The 19,485-nt window shown below is 36.5% G+C and overlaps 1 protein-coding gene across 1 annotated transcript in view; it reads right to left on the bottom strand.

Moving 5' to 3' along the window:
- The window catches only part of PTPRQ (protein tyrosine phosphatase receptor type Q), a 112,255-nt gene that overhangs the window by 23,455 nt on the left and 69,315 nt on the right, over positions 1–19,485 (bottom strand). Inside the window, exons 43-52 of the mRNA XM_067469117.1 lie at positions 17,575–17,696; positions 11,839–12,025; positions 9,879–10,123; positions 9,250–9,316; positions 8,408–8,566; positions 6,972–7,194; positions 5,126–5,199; positions 4,114–4,213; positions 2,927–3,055; positions 947–991 (exon numbers count right to left, since the gene is read on the bottom strand). Of these exons, the coding sequence (XP_067325218.1) occupies positions 947–991; positions 2,927–3,055; positions 4,114–4,213; positions 5,126–5,199; positions 6,972–7,194; positions 8,408–8,566; positions 9,250–9,316; positions 9,879–10,123; positions 11,839–12,025; positions 17,575–17,696 (1,351 nt within the window). The remainder of the gene's footprint in view (positions 1–946; positions 992–2,926; positions 3,056–4,113; positions 4,214–5,125; positions 5,200–6,971; positions 7,195–8,407; positions 8,567–9,249; positions 9,317–9,878; positions 10,124–11,838; positions 12,026–17,574; positions 17,697–19,485) is intronic.

Genomic DNA, 19,485 nt, shown 5'->3' with positions numbered 1-19,485 from the left:
GGATAGATGGTGGGATATTTTGGATCTCCAAAAACTGAATTGGATTTATCAAAAGATGCACATTTGTTCTAGTAGCAAAATCTCATCCCACATTTTAATGACAGTATTTCATATTCTCAATATATTCAACTGAAACACTTAGCAAAAAAAATTAAGTATACAAATTGAATCCTGATTGTCACAAAATGCCATAGTATTTGAAATACACAGCATTTACACAGGATTTTTTCCATTGTTGTTGCATTACCAGGATTACTAGCCATATTAACTCCATGGTCATTTTTCTACTAAGCTGAAATTCAACAGTCATTTCACAGGAGGTGAGTGTTGAAAATCTTTATCCAAACTGTTCCTAAGTGGATTCATAATTCTGAGAACCTTTCTAGATTACCTTTTCAAACTATAAATATACAATTGTTGCTCTATTTTTGCATGGCTGCCAAGTCTGTTTATGATGGACTTCTATGGAAGCCTTTTTAAAAGAAAAAGTACCAAACACCAGGAATGCTTCCTCTTCTCCCATATATCCAACCATTGTGTGAATATTTTTTCTTTATTTTTAATAGTGAATTTTGTCTTATACCGGACACACATCTTCTCTCTATGTCTGTGTTGTTAAAGCTGCAGATTAGTTTTCTACTGATGGTAGGGCTGCTGATCAACCATCACTGTGTGGAACTTGATGCTTGTGATATTGGACTGGGCATATGCTAATAGAGCACTACAGATAACATATCAATTTTCCTGCCATCTGGAAAGACCCTGCATTGCCTCTGATGATATGAAAACAAGTGTCACAGTACAAATATCATCATCTAATACTAAAAAGCTCCTAAGGCACTAAGAAAAACATTTTTAGGTATAGGTTAACAGAGCATAGTATCACACAAGCAAACACAGCACATGAGAAACCATACATGGACTGTTCACCCATGCAACAACTTACTGGATAACAAATATCTCCTTCCGTCTAAAGAAAAAAGAGGAATATCTGGAAACAAAATCCATTCATTATTAAATATTCAGAAAGAGACCAGCATTTTAATTCAGATTAATCTTCTTAATAGAAACACATTGTACATAAATGCCTAGATTTAAGATATAAAAGCTTACATTTAAAAGTTGAATGGGTTCCATTTGTCTTCTACAGTGAATATTTGCATTATTATCACCAGCAATTTATTAGTCATGGGCACAGTAGCAAAGACAAAGGTTTGTGTTTCTATCCTGTAGGTAATCCTCATGTAATCCTCATTTAAAGTCTAAAATGCTCAGAAACATGGAATGCTGATCAATAGCTGACATTTATGAGCCCCCGGTGGTGCAATGGGTTAAACCCTTGTGCCAGCAGGACTGAAGACTCACAGGTCGCAGGTTCAAATCCGGGGAGAGTGTGGATGAGCTCCCTCTTTCAGCTTCAGCTCCCCATGCGAGGACACGAGAGAAGCCTCCCACATTGATGGTAAAACATCAAAATATCTGGGCACCCCCTTGGCAATGTCCTTGCAGATGGCCAATTCTTTCATACCAGAAGTGACTTGCAGTTTCTCAAGTCACTCCTGACATGAAAAAAAGCTGACATTTGCAGATACCGCTGCTACTCACCTTTAGTTTAAAGCACTAAAGTTTTTTTCAGTAAAATTACATAGGGTACCAATTGTGTTTCAGCTAGTTCATGTATTAAATTAAGTGAATAATATCCCAGACATTGAATTATATCTTGTCAAAATAGCTGGTTAATCAAGTGAACTGCTTTTCTACATAAAGTGTTGGGCTCAGAAGGCTCCCTAGACAAGTGGTTCTCAACCTGTGGGTCCCTAGAAGTTTTGGCCTTCAACGCCCAGAAATCCTAACAGTTGGTAAACCGGCTGGGATTTCTGGGAGTTGTAAGCCAAAACATCTGGGGACTCACAGGTTGAGAATGACTGCCCTAGACAGTTATCATAGCACCTCAGTTAAACTTGAGAAACTGCAAGTTGCTTCTGGTGTGACTTAGTTAAACTGAAGAATTCATGAGACTAAATTCATTTAGTCTCATGAAGTTGCTTTAGGGACTAAAATCATGTTTTCCAAATGCCTATTTACTTACATGCTAAGTACTTAGTAACGTACATTCTGTTCTACACTGTCTGCTCTTCTTGCTCTATTCCCGTTTTTGTCTTCAGAAAATCCTGACAATTCTAAGACATAGCCTTGTTAGTCTGAAGTATGAGTTTTCAAAGGGATCTTGAAGTACCTTACAAAACAACTGAGGGAACAAAGTTGGTAGTATAAGCTTTCATATGTTAATCTTCATCTGAAGAAGTAGACTTACTCTACAAAACCCTATGATGCCAACGTTGTTCAGTCAGTTAGTCTCTAATGTACTATAAGATCCCTTTCACATCAGTTAGGCAGACCAACTAGCTGGTCCATAATCTTCCATTGAGTATCATGGTTGATAGCTAGTAGAATTCAGCTACTGAACAGAACTCTCTGGTTCAAACCCAACTATCTCTCCATTACACCACACTAACTTTGATGCTGATAAAAAGTTGAAAAGTGGTCAGATAGCACAGAATGAGATGCTACTGAACTGCTGAGTCAAAATGAACATCAGTAACATGCACTTAGAGTATTTAGACTTATTGCATATATTTTTAAAAAAATCTTAGTTTCAATACTACTCAAAAGGATTAAATATGCAATTTAAAAACATGTAGAAAAATATTTAATTATTTATATGTTAGTCTTCTTTCAAACAGGGGAAAAGCAAATGATTATCTGAATTTCTGAGAGAAGTGTCTGCAGTTCACCCTTTGAAAGAAGATCTTGATGACCTGTGTAAATAAGAAAACCACAAACACTTCCAAACAAGTAAAAGGTCACTATAGGGTCATGGCGGCAGACCTCCAGAACTACTGTTTTGCCTGAGGAGTATGCTTACCGTGTAAATCTTTCATCCTTCATTTCCAGGTCTGCCACTGTGATCAACTGATCTAGTTTGAATTTAGTGTCAATAATTTCTGCATCCCGCGGAGAGTATGTGCCCCCTTCTTTTTGCTTTTGACGAATTCTAAGCCAAAGGAAATCAAATGTTAAATATTTGTAATTCCTAAATTAACTAGATCTTTTTAAAAAGCCATTAGTACAGAAACAACAAATATAAGATGAAAAGACAAAATCTAGAAGTGACAGTATATAACCAACAATTCTATTGAAATAACAGGACTTTTTCCCCTGTCATTGGTGCAAAGATTAAAGTACCAAAGTATTTTTTATATTTTTCTATAAAACACAGAAACTTATGTTTTAAATCAAATTAAATGGTATAAGAGCAAATTAAATAAAGTATTAGATACTAGTAGAGCATTTTCCAAACAAACAAAAGACTAGATAATTATGTTTATACTTTCTAAGTATAATGGCTTTTGGCTCTTTTCTAATATCATATTCTTATGACACTGAACTGAATTTTCAGTACAGTTTTGAAGTCTTCTTCCAGATGTCCTGTATTCACTTTCCTATGGTAACAGGCTCATGCACATGATTTCCTTTGGCTTATAATAATCATTAATGGACTCTCTCACTGTGTAGGAGGTTTCTTCAGAGTATGTGTTTGTGTGGGCACCGGGGGGGGGGGGGATGATTGTGAGTTCAGCCGTGTTGAACACGTATCATACAGCACAATCTGGTTTGCAGATGGGACTTAGTTCAATCTTCCACCTAGAAACTTTCATCCTTCATCACCACTGGCAGAATGTTGAGGTATAAACTGACTATTCAGCTTGAAAAAATTATGAACAAGTGATGCTTCAGGTAAGAAGAAAGATATGACTTTCTATCCAAGTGTGTGGTGTTATATTTCTATATAATGACCATAAAACATGAATAAATGGTGTGACTTCTTTTGTCTGCTTCTTCCTTGACATACTAGATTATAATAATGGATCACTGTTTCTCGAAAAGCTCAGTGAGAAATATGCTACTTGAATTAGATTTCTATCTCTTTATCTTTAACTCAGTTTTAGATGATGCAATCTTAGATAATGCAACTTGGGGACTCAAATTGGTTCTAATGAATGGCCAATGCACTCACTTGAGCTTTCTAATTAAGCTGAAATAAATACATACCTTGCAAAAGCATAAATTGCAGCCACTAGAAGAATTATGGACAATATACACAAAGTAACCGCAAGGATTATTTCTACAGCTCTTTCAGACAGCCCATCACCTGTAATATGAAATGGCCATTACTGGTTCTGAAACATAGTTTAAAGACAAACAAAATATCTGAACCCTAAAATGTACTGTGTATTTTTTGCAAATATATTCTCTGCTAAAAGGATTCTGCTAAACTCCCAAAAGGTAAAATTCACAACATTTAGCAGACTAAAAGAATAGAATGAAATGATCACCATGGGTGATTATGAGTTTTCATAATACAGCTATCACATTACTAGATGTGTGCTGTAATGATGTCTCTGTGAAGGTTGCAAATGGCATGTGGAAAAGCACAGCTGCTCAAGTATACATGACTTACAAATCAAGTTGCTGCATGCTTTTAGTTCCTCATATGTTGCAGTGGAATAACACCAGTATCGAAACAGGCACATAGCTGGTATCTTTGCATTACAGCAAGGTCTGATGGAACTGATGTAATAGTACTATCATAGATCCATCAGGACTGCCTCCTTGGCCCTCTGAAGCACCCTTTCTACATTACATTTTGGAAAGTGTTCCTCCTTTATCTCTAATAGCAGAGCAATGGTAGGATGTCAGAACTGCAATCAGTAAATTATATAGCATTGGAAGGATTACTTGAGTAATTCTGAACATTGCAAGAGGACAGCAATACTTGTGACTTCATTTAGTAAGTCACTTACACATTTAGCTGTCAAAAGTCTACTGTACCATCTAAAAACAAAGTTATGCAGGGTATACCTGCAAGCTGTTACAAGGTGCTAAAATGTGAAAGTAGATGAAGTCCTGTACCTACATTTTCCTTCTGTTTAAATACAAAGGCATTTTTCATCGTAATTAAAATGCAGCTTCAGGTTTTGTATGTAGTTTGTCAGATGGAGAATGTGAAAAGTCTCTTTGTAATGCTCTAATGAAGAAATGTTAGTAGTAACACACTCTTTACCTAAAGTTTTGATGGGGTCAGAGTAGTCTGAATCTGTAAACTGGCCTTTGATATTTGTAGCTCTGAATTTAAACCTGTAAAAGAAAAGACAGAAATTAAAGAACAGGCACCTAGTGAAGCAGACTGGTGATGCATCTAGCAAAGGACCCATACTGTAGCTGGAAACATGCAAAAACAGGAAAAATGAAATTAAGGAATTTAAGAATTAAAGTTCACAACTGTTGTGTTCACAGGACCAGTAGCCACTTTTCCCCTTACCAGAATCGCAAAAAAACATTTCTAGGCATTTTCTAGTGTGATTTGATTATATGCTTCCACTGGAAGTTGAACATGGAGTTGCATTGGAAGATGTTTGTTCTAGGCATTTTCTAGACCTGCAGCATGACTCTGTGGAATGCTTTTACTCTGTAGGTTCACAGAGGCCCCATCTACACTGATCATGTTCTAAGATGGTTTCAAATTGCAGCAGCCAGACAAGAAACTCCTACAAAAGCACATGAAAGAAGTGTTCTGTGTTTTTTTGTATTCACCATCAGGATTTCAAACTGGTTCCAGGATTTCCTATGTAATCATCCACACAGCAAAGCCACTTTGTTCAAAACCAGTTTGAAATGTCATTAAATGGTCACTATAGTGGCATTCTCTAGGTCTTGCAGCATGGAATGCTTCTTCTAAAAGTCATTTATATCAATAGGATTCGTTGTTATCTCTGGTTTCCCATTTCCATGGTAAGTCTAGGAATGTATCCCGCACAGATATGGGAGTTGTATTGTAGGCATCATGTATGAGTTAGTTATATTTATTTATATGTATTGATTGATTTCTCTGAAATGGTATAAAATCAATCTCCTAAAACCAATGTCTTCTTTGCTTGAGGTAGATTGGTTTCTAAGTCAAAATTATGGCCTTAGAAAACTAATCTAATGTGCTTATCATACTTGTCTACCACAGTGGACCAAAAGATCTGTTTGTGTTAGATCTAATACTGGAAGTAATTTGAGCTCATATAATATAAATAAGGTTTTACTACTACCCTTTCACTAATATATCTGGGTTTTGCACAAGGCGCTTGAGAGTATGGTAGCTGGAGAGCTTCAGACATCCTTAAAGGAAACTTCCTTCTTTAGGGCAAGCTGGGCCAGGCGGTCTTCACACACCTCTAACATGTGCTTCTTGCTCCACTGTGTCAGCAGCTCCTCACAAGTTTCTCTAAATTGCTGCTCCCTTCTTTTCTGTGCAACTTTCCACCTGGCTTCCTCCCTCTTCTCTCTTAGCTGTTTTGCTCTTGCTCTCATATCCTTTTGTCACTCCCCCATGGTTTCTTCTAGTAATTCCATTTCAGTGAAGTAACCTTTTTCCTCTGCTTCCAGGAGATTCAGTAGTCTCTTTCTCCTCTTCTCTGCATTTCCACATCAACCTTCTGCTGGACAAGACGGTTGAGGCATTTGCGTTCAGACACTTCTTCAATTTCGTTGATCTGTTGGCCAACCTTTCTTGTTCCTCCCAGACAATAAGTTGCTTTCCAATGACATTTGGCTTGGGAAATTTGGCCCAAATTTGAAAGAAAATGGCTTGTGTCCCTTCACTTCCCAGACCACCTGTCTCCATGGGTTCGTTGTCATTTTAAAAAGCCTCAGACATCCTTAAAGGAAACAAGTTTTATGGACCCCTTTCAGGTCACTACCAAAATATCCTTTGGTGTCTATTTGTATTTTAATTTTGTTGAACTTATGATAATATTTTATTGGGTTTTTTAACTGGATGGGAAAATATAGACCCTGATGCATGCACACACAAACTCCTCATTATCTACTATGCATACAGAAGACACAAGTCAATCACTTACAAATACTGCTTTCTCGGCTTTAGAGGACCATTACAATATTGTTCTTCACTTCCTGGTATCATACATGTACTATCAGCCCCTATTACATATACATCTTCTTTGCTGCTCAGTCCTTCATTTCCATCTACACATGGAGGGTTTGGAAAACCTTCATTAACAAAATAGGGCCTTGGTTTCTTGAAGTAGGCATCATACCACTTGGTTATATTACCATCATGCTGAACTGAATAAAAGAAAGAAAGCTGTATTATAGTCTGAAACAAAATAAAATTGAATAGTTAACTCTACAAATATATTCTACTGAACAAAATTTATAAAGAAATATGCATGACTGCACAAATGACATATGGCAATAAGGATCTCATCAGATGCAGCTAGAGAAGTGTCTTCTCCCTCCTTCTCTCTACTACCAGCATAAAGTCTCATGGAGCCCATCACATGAAGCAGGGCTGCTTCCGGCTGGACTTTCTTTGGCTCTTTACTGGCAGCGTTGTGACAACGGAGCCCAGAGTGTCCGGTGTACACTTGACTCCTCATTCAACAAGGCAAGAGGAGCCAAAGAGGAAGTGGAGACAGATGGGGAAATGCCATGGGAAGGCAGAGGATGGATCCCAATGGTAGGGAATAAAGTGTGACAACTCCTTCTGCTGCTCCACAATTTCCACTGCCGTCCCCCACTTTACCACTGGCTGTCTGATAAGGTCCTTAGTGTCATCTGTGACTATGAATGTGTACTGAATTTACATGGCTTAAGAAAGAAATACACTTTGGCTCCCATATCTGCAAAGGATATTTTCCTGGATTGTTCATGGATATGCAAAACCAAAGCAAATTCTATAGAACTGAAGAATCTCTGCCCCAGAATACCCTAGAACCACACTAAAATACCTATATAATGCCGAGAGAAGACATATTTTGTCAGACATGGTTAAAAGAAATTGCAAATTTCAGTCCCACAGATATGGGGGTTGTAATATTTGCAATAGCATAAGTGAAGTTCAGCAATGTAAAAATAACTCAAAAGAAATCCAAGTATGCAAAGAATTCAAAGAGAACAAAAAGTAGGATTCAGAAGTAAAGGCTGTACTTTATTTACTTATTTAACTACTTTAGTACCCTGTAGGCTTACCATTTAGGGTGCCTGTATTCATAAAGTGGCTTAAACTAGAAATATATACACAAGAGGTAAAGATCTTATTAGCTCATGATCTTTGTATAGGGTTAAATGAATGCTTTCCAGCGGGTTTCTGTGTTAGTCTGTTGTAGCCATTAAGGCTCTTTATAGTTTAAATTAGTATTGCAGCTGGCAACCTTCTCAAAAAAAAAAAATTAAGTCAGCACAATGAAATATGTAGGGAAATCAAAGAGAATAAAATGTAGAACCCTCAAAAGCAATGAAGATGGCACATTTAACTTAACAACACAAATTTGCATACCTCCTACTTCTGCAACTAGAATTTGGATTTTTTTAATTGGTCCATGATCATCACTATAGTAACAAACTGGCATGCGAACAGTAATTGTTGTTGAAGTCACAAGTAGAGTTCCACTGGTATCATAAACTGGCATTGGCTTCCTACTAGGCCTTGGTGGTTCTGTTTATGATAGATAAATGGTACAATGCCATTCTGTTAAATCCAGTACTTTTCCAATTACTTTTCAAGTAAATTTTCAAATACCCATAATATTATTTGAATAGCCCACCTCCATGAGGCCCTGAACACCATAACAGAAAATCACAACTAACATATTAGCACCCATAGGCATCATGATTGAAGGGCTTCCTTCCATCTCTTTTTCTATGAACATTGTAAGTAATGGCCCATAAAATGATTCAAATTGTAGTTGAAGGCAAACAGTTCTGCTGTAAACATTACAAGTAATGTCATGAGTAAGTGACAAAGATCTGAACCTCATTCAAATGATGTGCATTTCATACCAGCTAGTGTATCATGTTATTGCTAGAACAGATTAAAATATATTCCAATATGGTGATAATGACAATTTGGAAATAAGTCCCACCAGATTTTACTCTTTGTACTGATGGCCAATTAACTAATCAACTGAATGTTATTGCTACTCTATCAGGAGTTAACATTATTTAGCTTTGTAGCTGAACACAATACAAGATTAGGCTGGAAAAGAAAACAGCATATTAAGGGTATGCTAGAATATGACTCTCCTAAAATATGGAAAAGCAAATGCAACAAAGTTTGCATTATATTTCTATAGGCATTGTGTTTATTATTAAAATTGTAAAACCATGCTATGATCCTACCTTTAATGTCTGTTGTGATTTTCAGTTGGATCTTTGGTCCTGCACCAGCACCATTGAGTGCATACACCTAAATATAAATAAAACATTTATAATACTTAAAGGGACTATTACAGATATTTCATTTTATCTGTATATACACCCTTACACAAACACACACAATATTTAGAGATTATTTCGGTGGGTAATTTTAGAGTATTGATCTATTCTCTAAAATCTCAGGCAGTATATCAATATAAAGTAGGACCATAAGATATCTATTGGGGATTAGTTCCAGGATCCCCTGTAGATGCCAAAATCCATGGATGTTCATTCTGTTATATATAATGGCATAGTAAAATCCCATGATATGTAATGGCATTGTAAAATGGCATCCTCCTCCCCATACAGAGTGGCAAACAACACAAGCAAATGTAGGAGAGAACTTCAGGATTTGTGAAATGATGGGAGGCTAGGCTACAACAAAAATACCCACACATCAGCATAGTGCTTGGTGCATAACAAATTTAAGTTTTGCTTTGAAAAATATTTTTCAGCCATGATTTATTGAATTTGTATAAGCAGAACCCATAGATACAGACGGAAAATTGTACTTATAAACATTACAGAGAAAGATACAGTGTTCAACTTACACTGATATTATAAGTATAGCCTCCTTTTAGTCCTTCTATTAGAGCGGTAACTGACTTGTTTGTTCGGTCAATAACACTTAGATTATAGATTTGGAAGACAGTTGGGTCATCTTCTTTGTAGACCATCGCTTGATATACTTGAATATTCCCACTGAGTTCAGATGGTGGTATAAATGTCACCTGAAATTTTGTTACTTCATTGGGTATCCTCTGAAATGTTACATTACTAAGTGGGTCTCTGGGTACTAGAAGAAATTTCAATAATTGATTATTTACTTAGTTTTAATCAATCAAATCTACTTCTATCAGAGACAAGATCATTTCCCATGTGTACTTAAATTAAATTTCAATCTGAATTCTCTATGTAACTGTTTTTTACAGCTTTCTCTTAAGACTTTATCAGGCGAGCTTAGTTTTGGCAGTATGAACCAGATCTTCTATAGTTTTATGATGGAGCCCACTGGCTCCAATCAGATGATGTTGAACTACTTCTGGCAGGGCTTCTAGTGTTGCCTTTGAGACAATGGGGGAAGCAAAGTGCTCCCCCCCCCCCCGTGGGATATGGCAACTATTGGGTCAGGTGGCATGGGGTGATGGGTTCCCCTACCTTACACTGAGCTTCACCAGATTTGCCACGATGTATGGCAATTCCGGTGGCCCATGTGAAGAGGTCCTTAAAAACAAGATCATGCACCCTGTCTTTTTCCCAAATATTTAGAATGCTACTATGAAGCCATCTTCTTACACAATAATGCTTTGCTTTCCCAGAATATTTCTCAAACCAACACACCAACTATGAATTTGCTTTATACCACCCATGCTGTCAATTAACAGTCATATAGAGGAAGCCTTATTCATTCCTGACCCCTGACATTGCTACATAAATGTCCTACTCACACCAGAAATGGAAAGAATATTAAACCATGTTGGAAAAATATTTTAAAAACATATTTTTGGAGTGTCAGGAAATCCTTATAAGGAATTTTTTTTGGAAAGATGGATATCTTCACAGTTCAGGATTTATTTTGTAGAAAACTTCTTTTCTTTCCCCCTGAATTTAGTGTTTCCTGCATGTCATCACCTCCAAATAGTATTCAAAAACCTTCTCACAGCATGAGAAAAGTTGCCAAAATTAACTGTTGCTTCCTTCAAAAATAAAATGAGCAAGGAATTGTATCCCTACTTAAAACTCCCTAGTAGAAGCATTTTTACGTGAGAAGCCTTTTCCAGTACATCAGAGAAAAACAATGTCATGCTGGAAGGATAGTTGGCCCTATTCACTAAGACTTATTTTAGAATTATTATGACTGGGAAGAATGAGAGTACAAGCTCATTATCTCAACCTTGTTATTTCAAAGTTTTTAGATGGGATTACATTTCATTCTTGGAAAGACAGAAGCAACAGAAGAACAATCACTAAGCTAAAAGTTTTAACAATCCTAGATATTCTGTATAAATTTGTTGTTTAAGCTTTTTATAAATATCATGGAGGCTCTTCCTGTATTAAAAATATATTAACTATTGTTTGATTTTTCAGTCAAGAACCTCCCTTGAAAGATTCACCTTAGGGTTGCCATAAGTCAAAAATATTTCAAGGTAACAAAAACAAGAACATCATTTTAGAGACCACTTCTAACCCACATTGTGACTTTTAGGGGCATGTCTGAGAAAGTTGCTTAAAAGAACCAAATAAGATATAAAAGAGAACCAGTGTGATGTAGAGTTTGAGTAATGGAATAGGACTGCAGAAGATCTGGGTTTGAATCTATGGTTTCAGCAGTGGAAACCCACTGGGTAACCTTGGCCAAGCAACATTTTCTCAGCTTTAGAACAAGGCAACAGAAAAGATCATCTGACTAAGCATTGCCAGGAAAACTCTATGATAAGGTTGCCATAAGTCATGGTTGGCTTGACAGATTATCAGTAACAAAAAATATATAAAATAAATATACTATCTTACCTGCTTCCGATGTGGAAATAATAACTGCAGAGCAAGGCTTGCCTTCAGTATGTGCAGCATGTATATCTCCTGTAAATGCAGTGACCACTACAGAATATCTTGTAAATGCCCTTAAACCAGAAATAGCAAGAGTTGTTTCTTCCTCATTTGTTTTGACAAACGAGGCTTTGTAGTCCTCTGTATCCACCTGTATAAAACAACAACATAGTTAAGGTGGAAGTAACATTTATTAAAACCGAAGTATGGTAGCATGAGTGTAATGACGGAGAATAATCTAGATAAGCAAAAATTGATTATCTTCTACCTGTGCAGAAAATAAAGGACGCCATGTCTGCCCCTGGGAGAGTTTAGGGAATAATACAAAAAGACACACCATGCATAATGACATTGCCATGCTCTTTATCTCAGCCATAGTGCAATAAATCTTCCTGAGCTTTCATTTGTGGAAATTGTGGATTTCTTTGGACTTCCTTAACGGTATACTGAAGTGATTTTAGATGATCACATATGAAGCTGGAAAGTGGATAGTGTGCCACATTTAAAACCAAAATCCGGTTTGCATTGCTAGAAGTGTGAATTGGAATGCCTTGATTTCCTAACCAAACAATCAGTAAGAATGATCCAATGCTGCATTTTGGTTATTATATGTTTTTAATGGTTTTTGTATGGATTTTTATAATTGTTGTTTTAAATGTTTTTAATTTTATTTTATGAATATTATGGCATCAAATTGCTGCCAATTTGTAAGCCGCCTTGAGTCATCTTCGGGCTGAGAAAGGCGGGATAGAAATATCATAAATATTTCCCTCCCCTCTTTTCATAAGAGTTTGAAGACTTGGTGGTTTCAACAAATCTTTGAGAGTGACCAGTGCTAGCTCAGCCCAGACACTCTCCGGACATGACCTAGCCCCCTATATATTACCCTGATCATTTTCCTAACAGGCCCCTGGAAATAGCCCGTCCCCCACTTTTGTCATTTACCTATGACAGTACTGTACCCAAATGCGGGTCCCATCCTATTTCAATTTGTATCAGTCTTGACCCAGCCTTTTTAATTGTCCTGACCAATTCCTTTTCCATGCCCTAACAAATAGACATGAAGAGCAGGCAGGATTTTTTCTTTTAATATTTATGTGTTGTTGGGTAATTCCATGCTTATGTTGCTGTTACTGTAATTTTTTTTGTTCATGTTGTGACGCTGTATGTTTTGATGTTGTTGCTTGGAAACCGCCCTGAGTCCCCCCGGGGAGATAGAGTGGTATATAAATAAAGTTTTATTATATTATTAAATAAATAAATAAATAATTTTGACCTAGTATGTTTCTATAGCAAAACTACATTTTTAATAGCTGGCCAGAATGTTAAGATAACACACCAAACGGCCCTTTTTCTACATAAAGCAATGCAGCTGAGAACTGCGTATTTGAAGGCGAATGGGGTAAACTGTAAGAGTGAAGCAGATATCTGAACTGGATTGGGATTGTGTAATAGCTGGTGTGTTTAAACCTTTGTTTTAACCTTTGTCTTTAACTTCTGTGGTATGAAGTGTTACCTTGGCACTTTAATGATGATGTTTTTAATTATATTTAACTTTTAACTCAATCAAGTTTTAATTTTGTTTTAATGTATGTCCACTATTACATGAGTTTTAAGACAGTGATTAGTGTCTATTTGTGCATTTTCTTGTTTTTGTCTTTTACTCTTGATGTGGTCAGTGGACTAATCAATAAACTTTACTCCTCTGTTAATATGCCACAAGTCTGTTCCAACAAAATGCATCATAATTAAAGCAGATGTCACAATAAGGAAACTAAGATGAACATCAATGCGCTCTAAAATCTGCTGCCATTAAGTTATCCTGTATTAACACAGAATAAACTCCCTACTGTTCCTGCCTCTTCTACTTGTGTGAAGGTGACAATACCAGAAGGTGCAAGCAAGCCTGAAAAACTAAGCAGAAAAGGAAATCGGGTCACATAATGGATAAAGAATGCAATTATGTACACATTCTCTGCATTTCCCTATCTTCCTATTCATTTTTTATTCTAAATAGAAAATAAGATTATCCATCTCTACATTAGCAATCCCACTGGGTCAGATATGCAGTAGATTCAGCTGCTAACACAATAAAATAGGTAGAGTGTATATTTTCTTTGACAGATGTGCCTGCTGAGAGTCAACCTTAAGTCTGATGTGCTAAACAGATACTCATTTTCCAGGATGACCACCAAAAGATGAAGCATCTCATTTCCTTAAATCAGCACTCAAAGGAACACACACACTTCTTTCACATTCACACCTGTATTCTTAACTAGAACTAGTGTTTTCAATTTTGGTGAAGTGTTTGTACTACACACAAGTACTGCAAATTGGTAATTCATTTCTCACAAGGGATAGACTAAAGCTACTGAATACATCACTCATCCTTTCTACTACAACAGAAAGGAAAAAAGAAATAAGGGCTCACATATGGTATATGCAGTTTAAGAGAACAAGAATCCTAGAACAGTTATTTATGAGCAGTTTAAAATCCCAACTCTATATGGAAACACCCTGGGTGGCCCAAGCTAAGATAAATAAAAAGATCACATCTAAAAGAGGGACTGTGTATAGGAAAGGACTATAGCAATGATAATAATACATTCAGGTCACATTTGCCGATCAGGATCTTAGCTGAACAAATAAAGAAAATGGGAATCAATTTATTAAATCCACAACAATAAGAAACCAAAATAGTTTACATGAGTCAACATACTGTGCTTTTAAAAAAAAAAAAACCCTGCAAATTTGACACTATTCATTTCAAAATTAAATTTAAAATTCCATTATACAAACACCCTGGTCAGAAACAAAATAAAAATGTACACATTTTGGCTTATCCATTAAGTAGCAATTTATTATATCTTGAGATTCTTCATAAAAAGCAATATGGACAAACAAAACTTAGCCACAAGTATTGTTTGTTATATATTTTTCTCTAAACCTCAAATAATTTAGAAGACCTCCAACTTCAATGGGCCACAATTACAGAAATATACAACATTTCTTCAGGATGTTCAGAACTTTTGGGGGGCTTTTTCTTGGTCTTACCACTAACACAGACCCATGTGATGAGGATATGGGAGGGGCCCTTTGCAGTGGTCACTCCCTTGTTGCCTCTCCACTTGCTCTCTTTTCTTTGCAAGATAAAGACTCTTCTAATTAGACAGGATTACGTTTAATTGGTTTAAGAGAATCTTTTTATAGAGTATTTGTGTACATTCTTGTCTTTATTGTTATGCTTTAAATGATAGTATATTTTAAAATATATAGAAGGACAAGATGGATGGATGGCATCCTTGCAGTGACTGGACTGACCTTGAAGGAGTTGGGGGTGGTGACGGCCGACAGAGAGCTCTGGCGTGGGCTGGTCCATGAGGTCACGAAGAGTCGGAGACGACTGAACGAATGAACAACAACAAATATTTTAAAAATAATTGATGGTTAATATATTTTGCTTGATGGTATTCAACTTTTTATTATCAGATATATAACTTTATGTTTTGGCCTTGTTATAAGTACCTTGTGTTTCATGGCAAGAGAAAGGTGGGATAATAATTGAATAAATCTAAAAAGATATTTTAGAAAACTGACTTCATTTTTTTTAAAGTTATGATAATCTCAGTAATTTGAATTTTTAAAAAATAGTGTTGTAGAATACAGTTTTCTCATGAAGTAGCAGCACACAGTTTCCCAAGAGAGCTATAAAATTGTATTCCAGGATTTTCACTACAGCGAGACTGATATTTTTATTGGGGTGTAAACATAAATAGTCTTCTCTATATAGAGTTAACACCTGTAGTTGCAGATCATGTAGACATTATTTCTTATAATAATATCTTCTAGGAATGGGACATTTACTCAATCTCTTTTTCAATATTGCCTGAGAGTTCCAAAGAATGACAAATATCTATGCCGAGTACATCTCATTGAGTTCAGTGAGAATTGAAATATTCCCAAATAGATGTTAATAGAAGTGCAATCTTAGTCTTGTTTGAATCAGTGAGCTAAAACTGCCTTATTTTGGCTATTGACTGAAACATCTCTTGGCATATATGTCTGAAATATTGAAAATTAACAATGTATTTTTAATTACAAAAATATTACTCAGGCACTGAAAGGGTTAAATTGCAATGACTGGGCAAACCCAGTAGGATAGTAATATAAGCAAGTGTGCCCATGGAGTGATCAGCGGCTTCAGAGGCTAACCCTCTGAAGGCCTCGTGTATGAAGCTCCAGTGTGAAGGCTGATGTGTGAAGGCCCCTATGTAAGTACGGTGTTTGAGGAAGCTCTGTGAGAGCAAAGCTGGAAGCTGTTTATTTGCAGGAGAAAGAAGCCCAGCAAGCAAAGAGATACTGAAGGAAGTATAAAGAACTTGATTTGTATTATGGAAACCTTATTATTGTAAATAGTGCAACCATATTATTTTTGCTACAGAGAAATGCGATTTTCCTGCTTCTTGGCATAAGGTTGGACTGGATGGCCCATGAGGTCTCTTCCAACTCTATGATACAATGATTCCATGAAAAGCCTCCAAAAGAAGAGATAACATTTGTGTTGTTTTGTTCTTTTTATCATTTTTGGCCACTGGTGCTGAGTCGTGCTGCTGCTGCTAAGTTACTCTGTTATACATTTATGGGGAAGGTCTTTTGCTGATAAGCCCACTCACCCAACAAGGGTTATGGGCCCAGTATAGCCCATACAGCTTTTTTTACATATAGCTTTTTTTACAGCACACAATCTTCTTCTATAGTTTATCACTGTTTAGATTGCTGCTGCACATTGTAATGTTTCCTTCACAACTTAATACGAAAAAAGTGTTTCTGTTCAGGAAAAGGGCTTTTCAAGTAGGTATAATGAATCAAAAGAAAAAGAAGTTCTATGGATTGGATACCATGGACTATCCAAAATATGTCTTAGACCAAACCAAGCCTAGAAACCAAAATGACAAATGCATCTATTATATTTGGTCATATCATGAGGTAACATGACTCATCAGAAAATATCAAAATACATGGTAAAGAGGGAAGCAATGGGAAATTGGTGGATAAACTCAAGCAAGGAAGCTACAGTCTTGTTTGCAGGGTGTGAGAAGGGCAGTTGATGACAGAATGTCTTGGTGGTTTCAAAACACCTCATCACACATGGAAAAATCAACATCCTAGCACACTGCCAGGACACTTCCTCCTCAGAGCCCACTGGATGCCATCACATGACATCCGGCAACTTCTGGTAGGGCTCCAGTGCCCCATGGGTTCACCACACTGGTGGCAAATTCCCCCGCTATCCCACGGAATAGGACTTCAATGTGATAAGGTTCTTATTCTAAGGGTTTCCAATAATCAAAGCTGATTTGAAAGAAATAAACAACAATTGTGATGGCTAGGCAAGTGTCTACTTCAACACTTCTCTCACTGAAAATCAAGCACTTTTGCTACAAAAGAGATTTGTACAGCTGGAGTCCCTTCTGGATAGTCACAACTTAAATTGTATCAGTGATCGAATAGTGATCTGAGGCTCAATCTACCCTGCCATATAATCCAGATTATTAATGTAGATAATCCACATTATCTACTTTGTATTGGATTATCTGAGTCTCCACTGCCATAAAATCTAGTTCAAAGAGATAATCTGGATTCCGTTTGGCAGTGTAGAAAGGGCCTGAGACTCAAAGAATAAAAACTGAAATGACTTACTGAGGTAATGTCAATGAGGTAGAATGTCGGTCCAGTTAGGATGAGAGGTTCATTCCAGCTAATATTAATACTATAAGGAGATGTAACTACCACGGTTACATTTTCGGGGGGAGCATCTGGAGCTGCAGAAAAAAATTAAAAACATCAAGAATTAGGTTTCGTTTGGAGAAAAGGGTTTCATTTGGAGGATTCCAATTAGAAAATTTGGAATCCTGGTCTAACATTACTTACTAGCTGGCTGAAGCCATATGTATAGAATAGCCAAAAGTATAGGAATATTTATATGCAGATATTTTGTTACTACGTGTGTTAATTTTAATTGTGACTAAAAACATAGAAGCCAAGTGAATGAAAATAGTCTATATGCAGAGACAGCCCAAGCCATATTGGTGCCTAGTTCTAATATTAAGTTGTGAAGCCAAGTTATTCTGAGACATGTGACAGAAGATATGACAAGCACCTCTCTCATGTCTGGCAGTAAAAATACAATACTAACAAAGTAAATAACTAACAATTTCCTGTTCTTTCATGACATCTAAATTTGGCTACCATGCTGTGCTGTGCCCCAATTCTAAGCACCTGCCCACCCTGCCCTTGGCCAGGCAGAAGGAAAACACAGTGTGGATTGGCTGGGCAGACTGTGGCAGCTGGATACTGAGACTTTTTACAGGAGATTTGTCTAAGTCCTGCAGAAGATCTCAGAGTCCTTCCCACTTCCTTTCCCCCAATACATTCCATACTGTGATAGAGTGACAACTTCTTGAAAAAGACCCAGCAAGGGCTGGATGTGTAATTACTCCCTTTCTTCAAAGATGAAAGTAGGGACACAGCAAAAGCTTTTGGTTTTGGGAGCATTTTAGATTCTGCATTTCTGCAAAAAGAAGACCCAACCTATACTATATGAATAATACTGGCCAACACACATTTTTGTGCCTTATCAACATCATCATAATGAGGCATGGAATGTTAGATCTGTTTCTGGGCATATTTGACCTACTGATTCCAAAAAGGGTGCCAGTTTTTCCCTATCACCTCTAGTTTTTTTAAATACAGAGCATATGCCATCAACCAGTCTTCATCCACTTGCCATTAGAAAATCATAATAATCATATCTAAGAAACTAGAGTTGATGCATATCCAATGCAATTTTTTTTGAATCAGTGCTCCAAATAACCCCAGAAACAGGCCAAAAAACCAAGACACCCTGAATTTCTTTTGTTGGCCTGTGTATTATATGTGTGTCTACACACATTTCCCGAGTTACAAACACCTGACTTACAAACTACTCATAGTTCCAAACAGTGAAACAACAGGAAGTGAGAGAAATCTGAGTTATTACGAGAAAAGGTGTATCCACTGAAACATTCGCATCAGTCCTTGTTTCCACAAAAAGCAGAACTTTTCAAAATCTAATTATCTCAGCGACAGAAAGTGTGTCAAGATTTTCTGAGCAGGGGCACAGACAGCAAAACAAACACTACAAGGGTGTTAACCTTTCCCTATGTGAACCAAAGCTAATATATATAAATATTTGGCTGGAGGTACACTTTAAAAATGTACCTGTTCTGACTTACATACAAATTCCACTTAAGAATAAAACTACGGAACCTATATTGTTCATAACTTCAGTGAAAATTATTTCAGAATTGTTTTACATCATTTCAAATTGCTAGAAATTGCCATATGGTTTTGAATAGTTCTGCTGTATGTGTCTAGCCCTGAGATCATTTGCTAAAAGATGAGATGAAGACATTTTAATCAATAAAGATATTTATTCCTGTTTCATGACAGAAAAAACATAATATATTTTAGACTCTATATAAAAAAATCTCCCTTTATGAAGTATATTCCAGATCTGTCAGATTGTTCACAATGTCTTTTGAGGCCATGTTGCTACTTGTTTTTAATTAA

The sequence above is a fragment of the Anolis sagrei genome, chromosome 5 (genome assembly GCF_037176765.1).
Source record: "Anolis sagrei isolate rAnoSag1 chromosome 5, rAnoSag1.mat, whole genome shotgun sequence".
Classification (NCBI taxonomy): domain Eukaryota; kingdom Metazoa; phylum Chordata; class Lepidosauria; order Squamata; family Dactyloidae; genus Anolis; species Anolis sagrei.
This window is presented reverse-complemented; position numbering and strand designations above follow the sequence as displayed.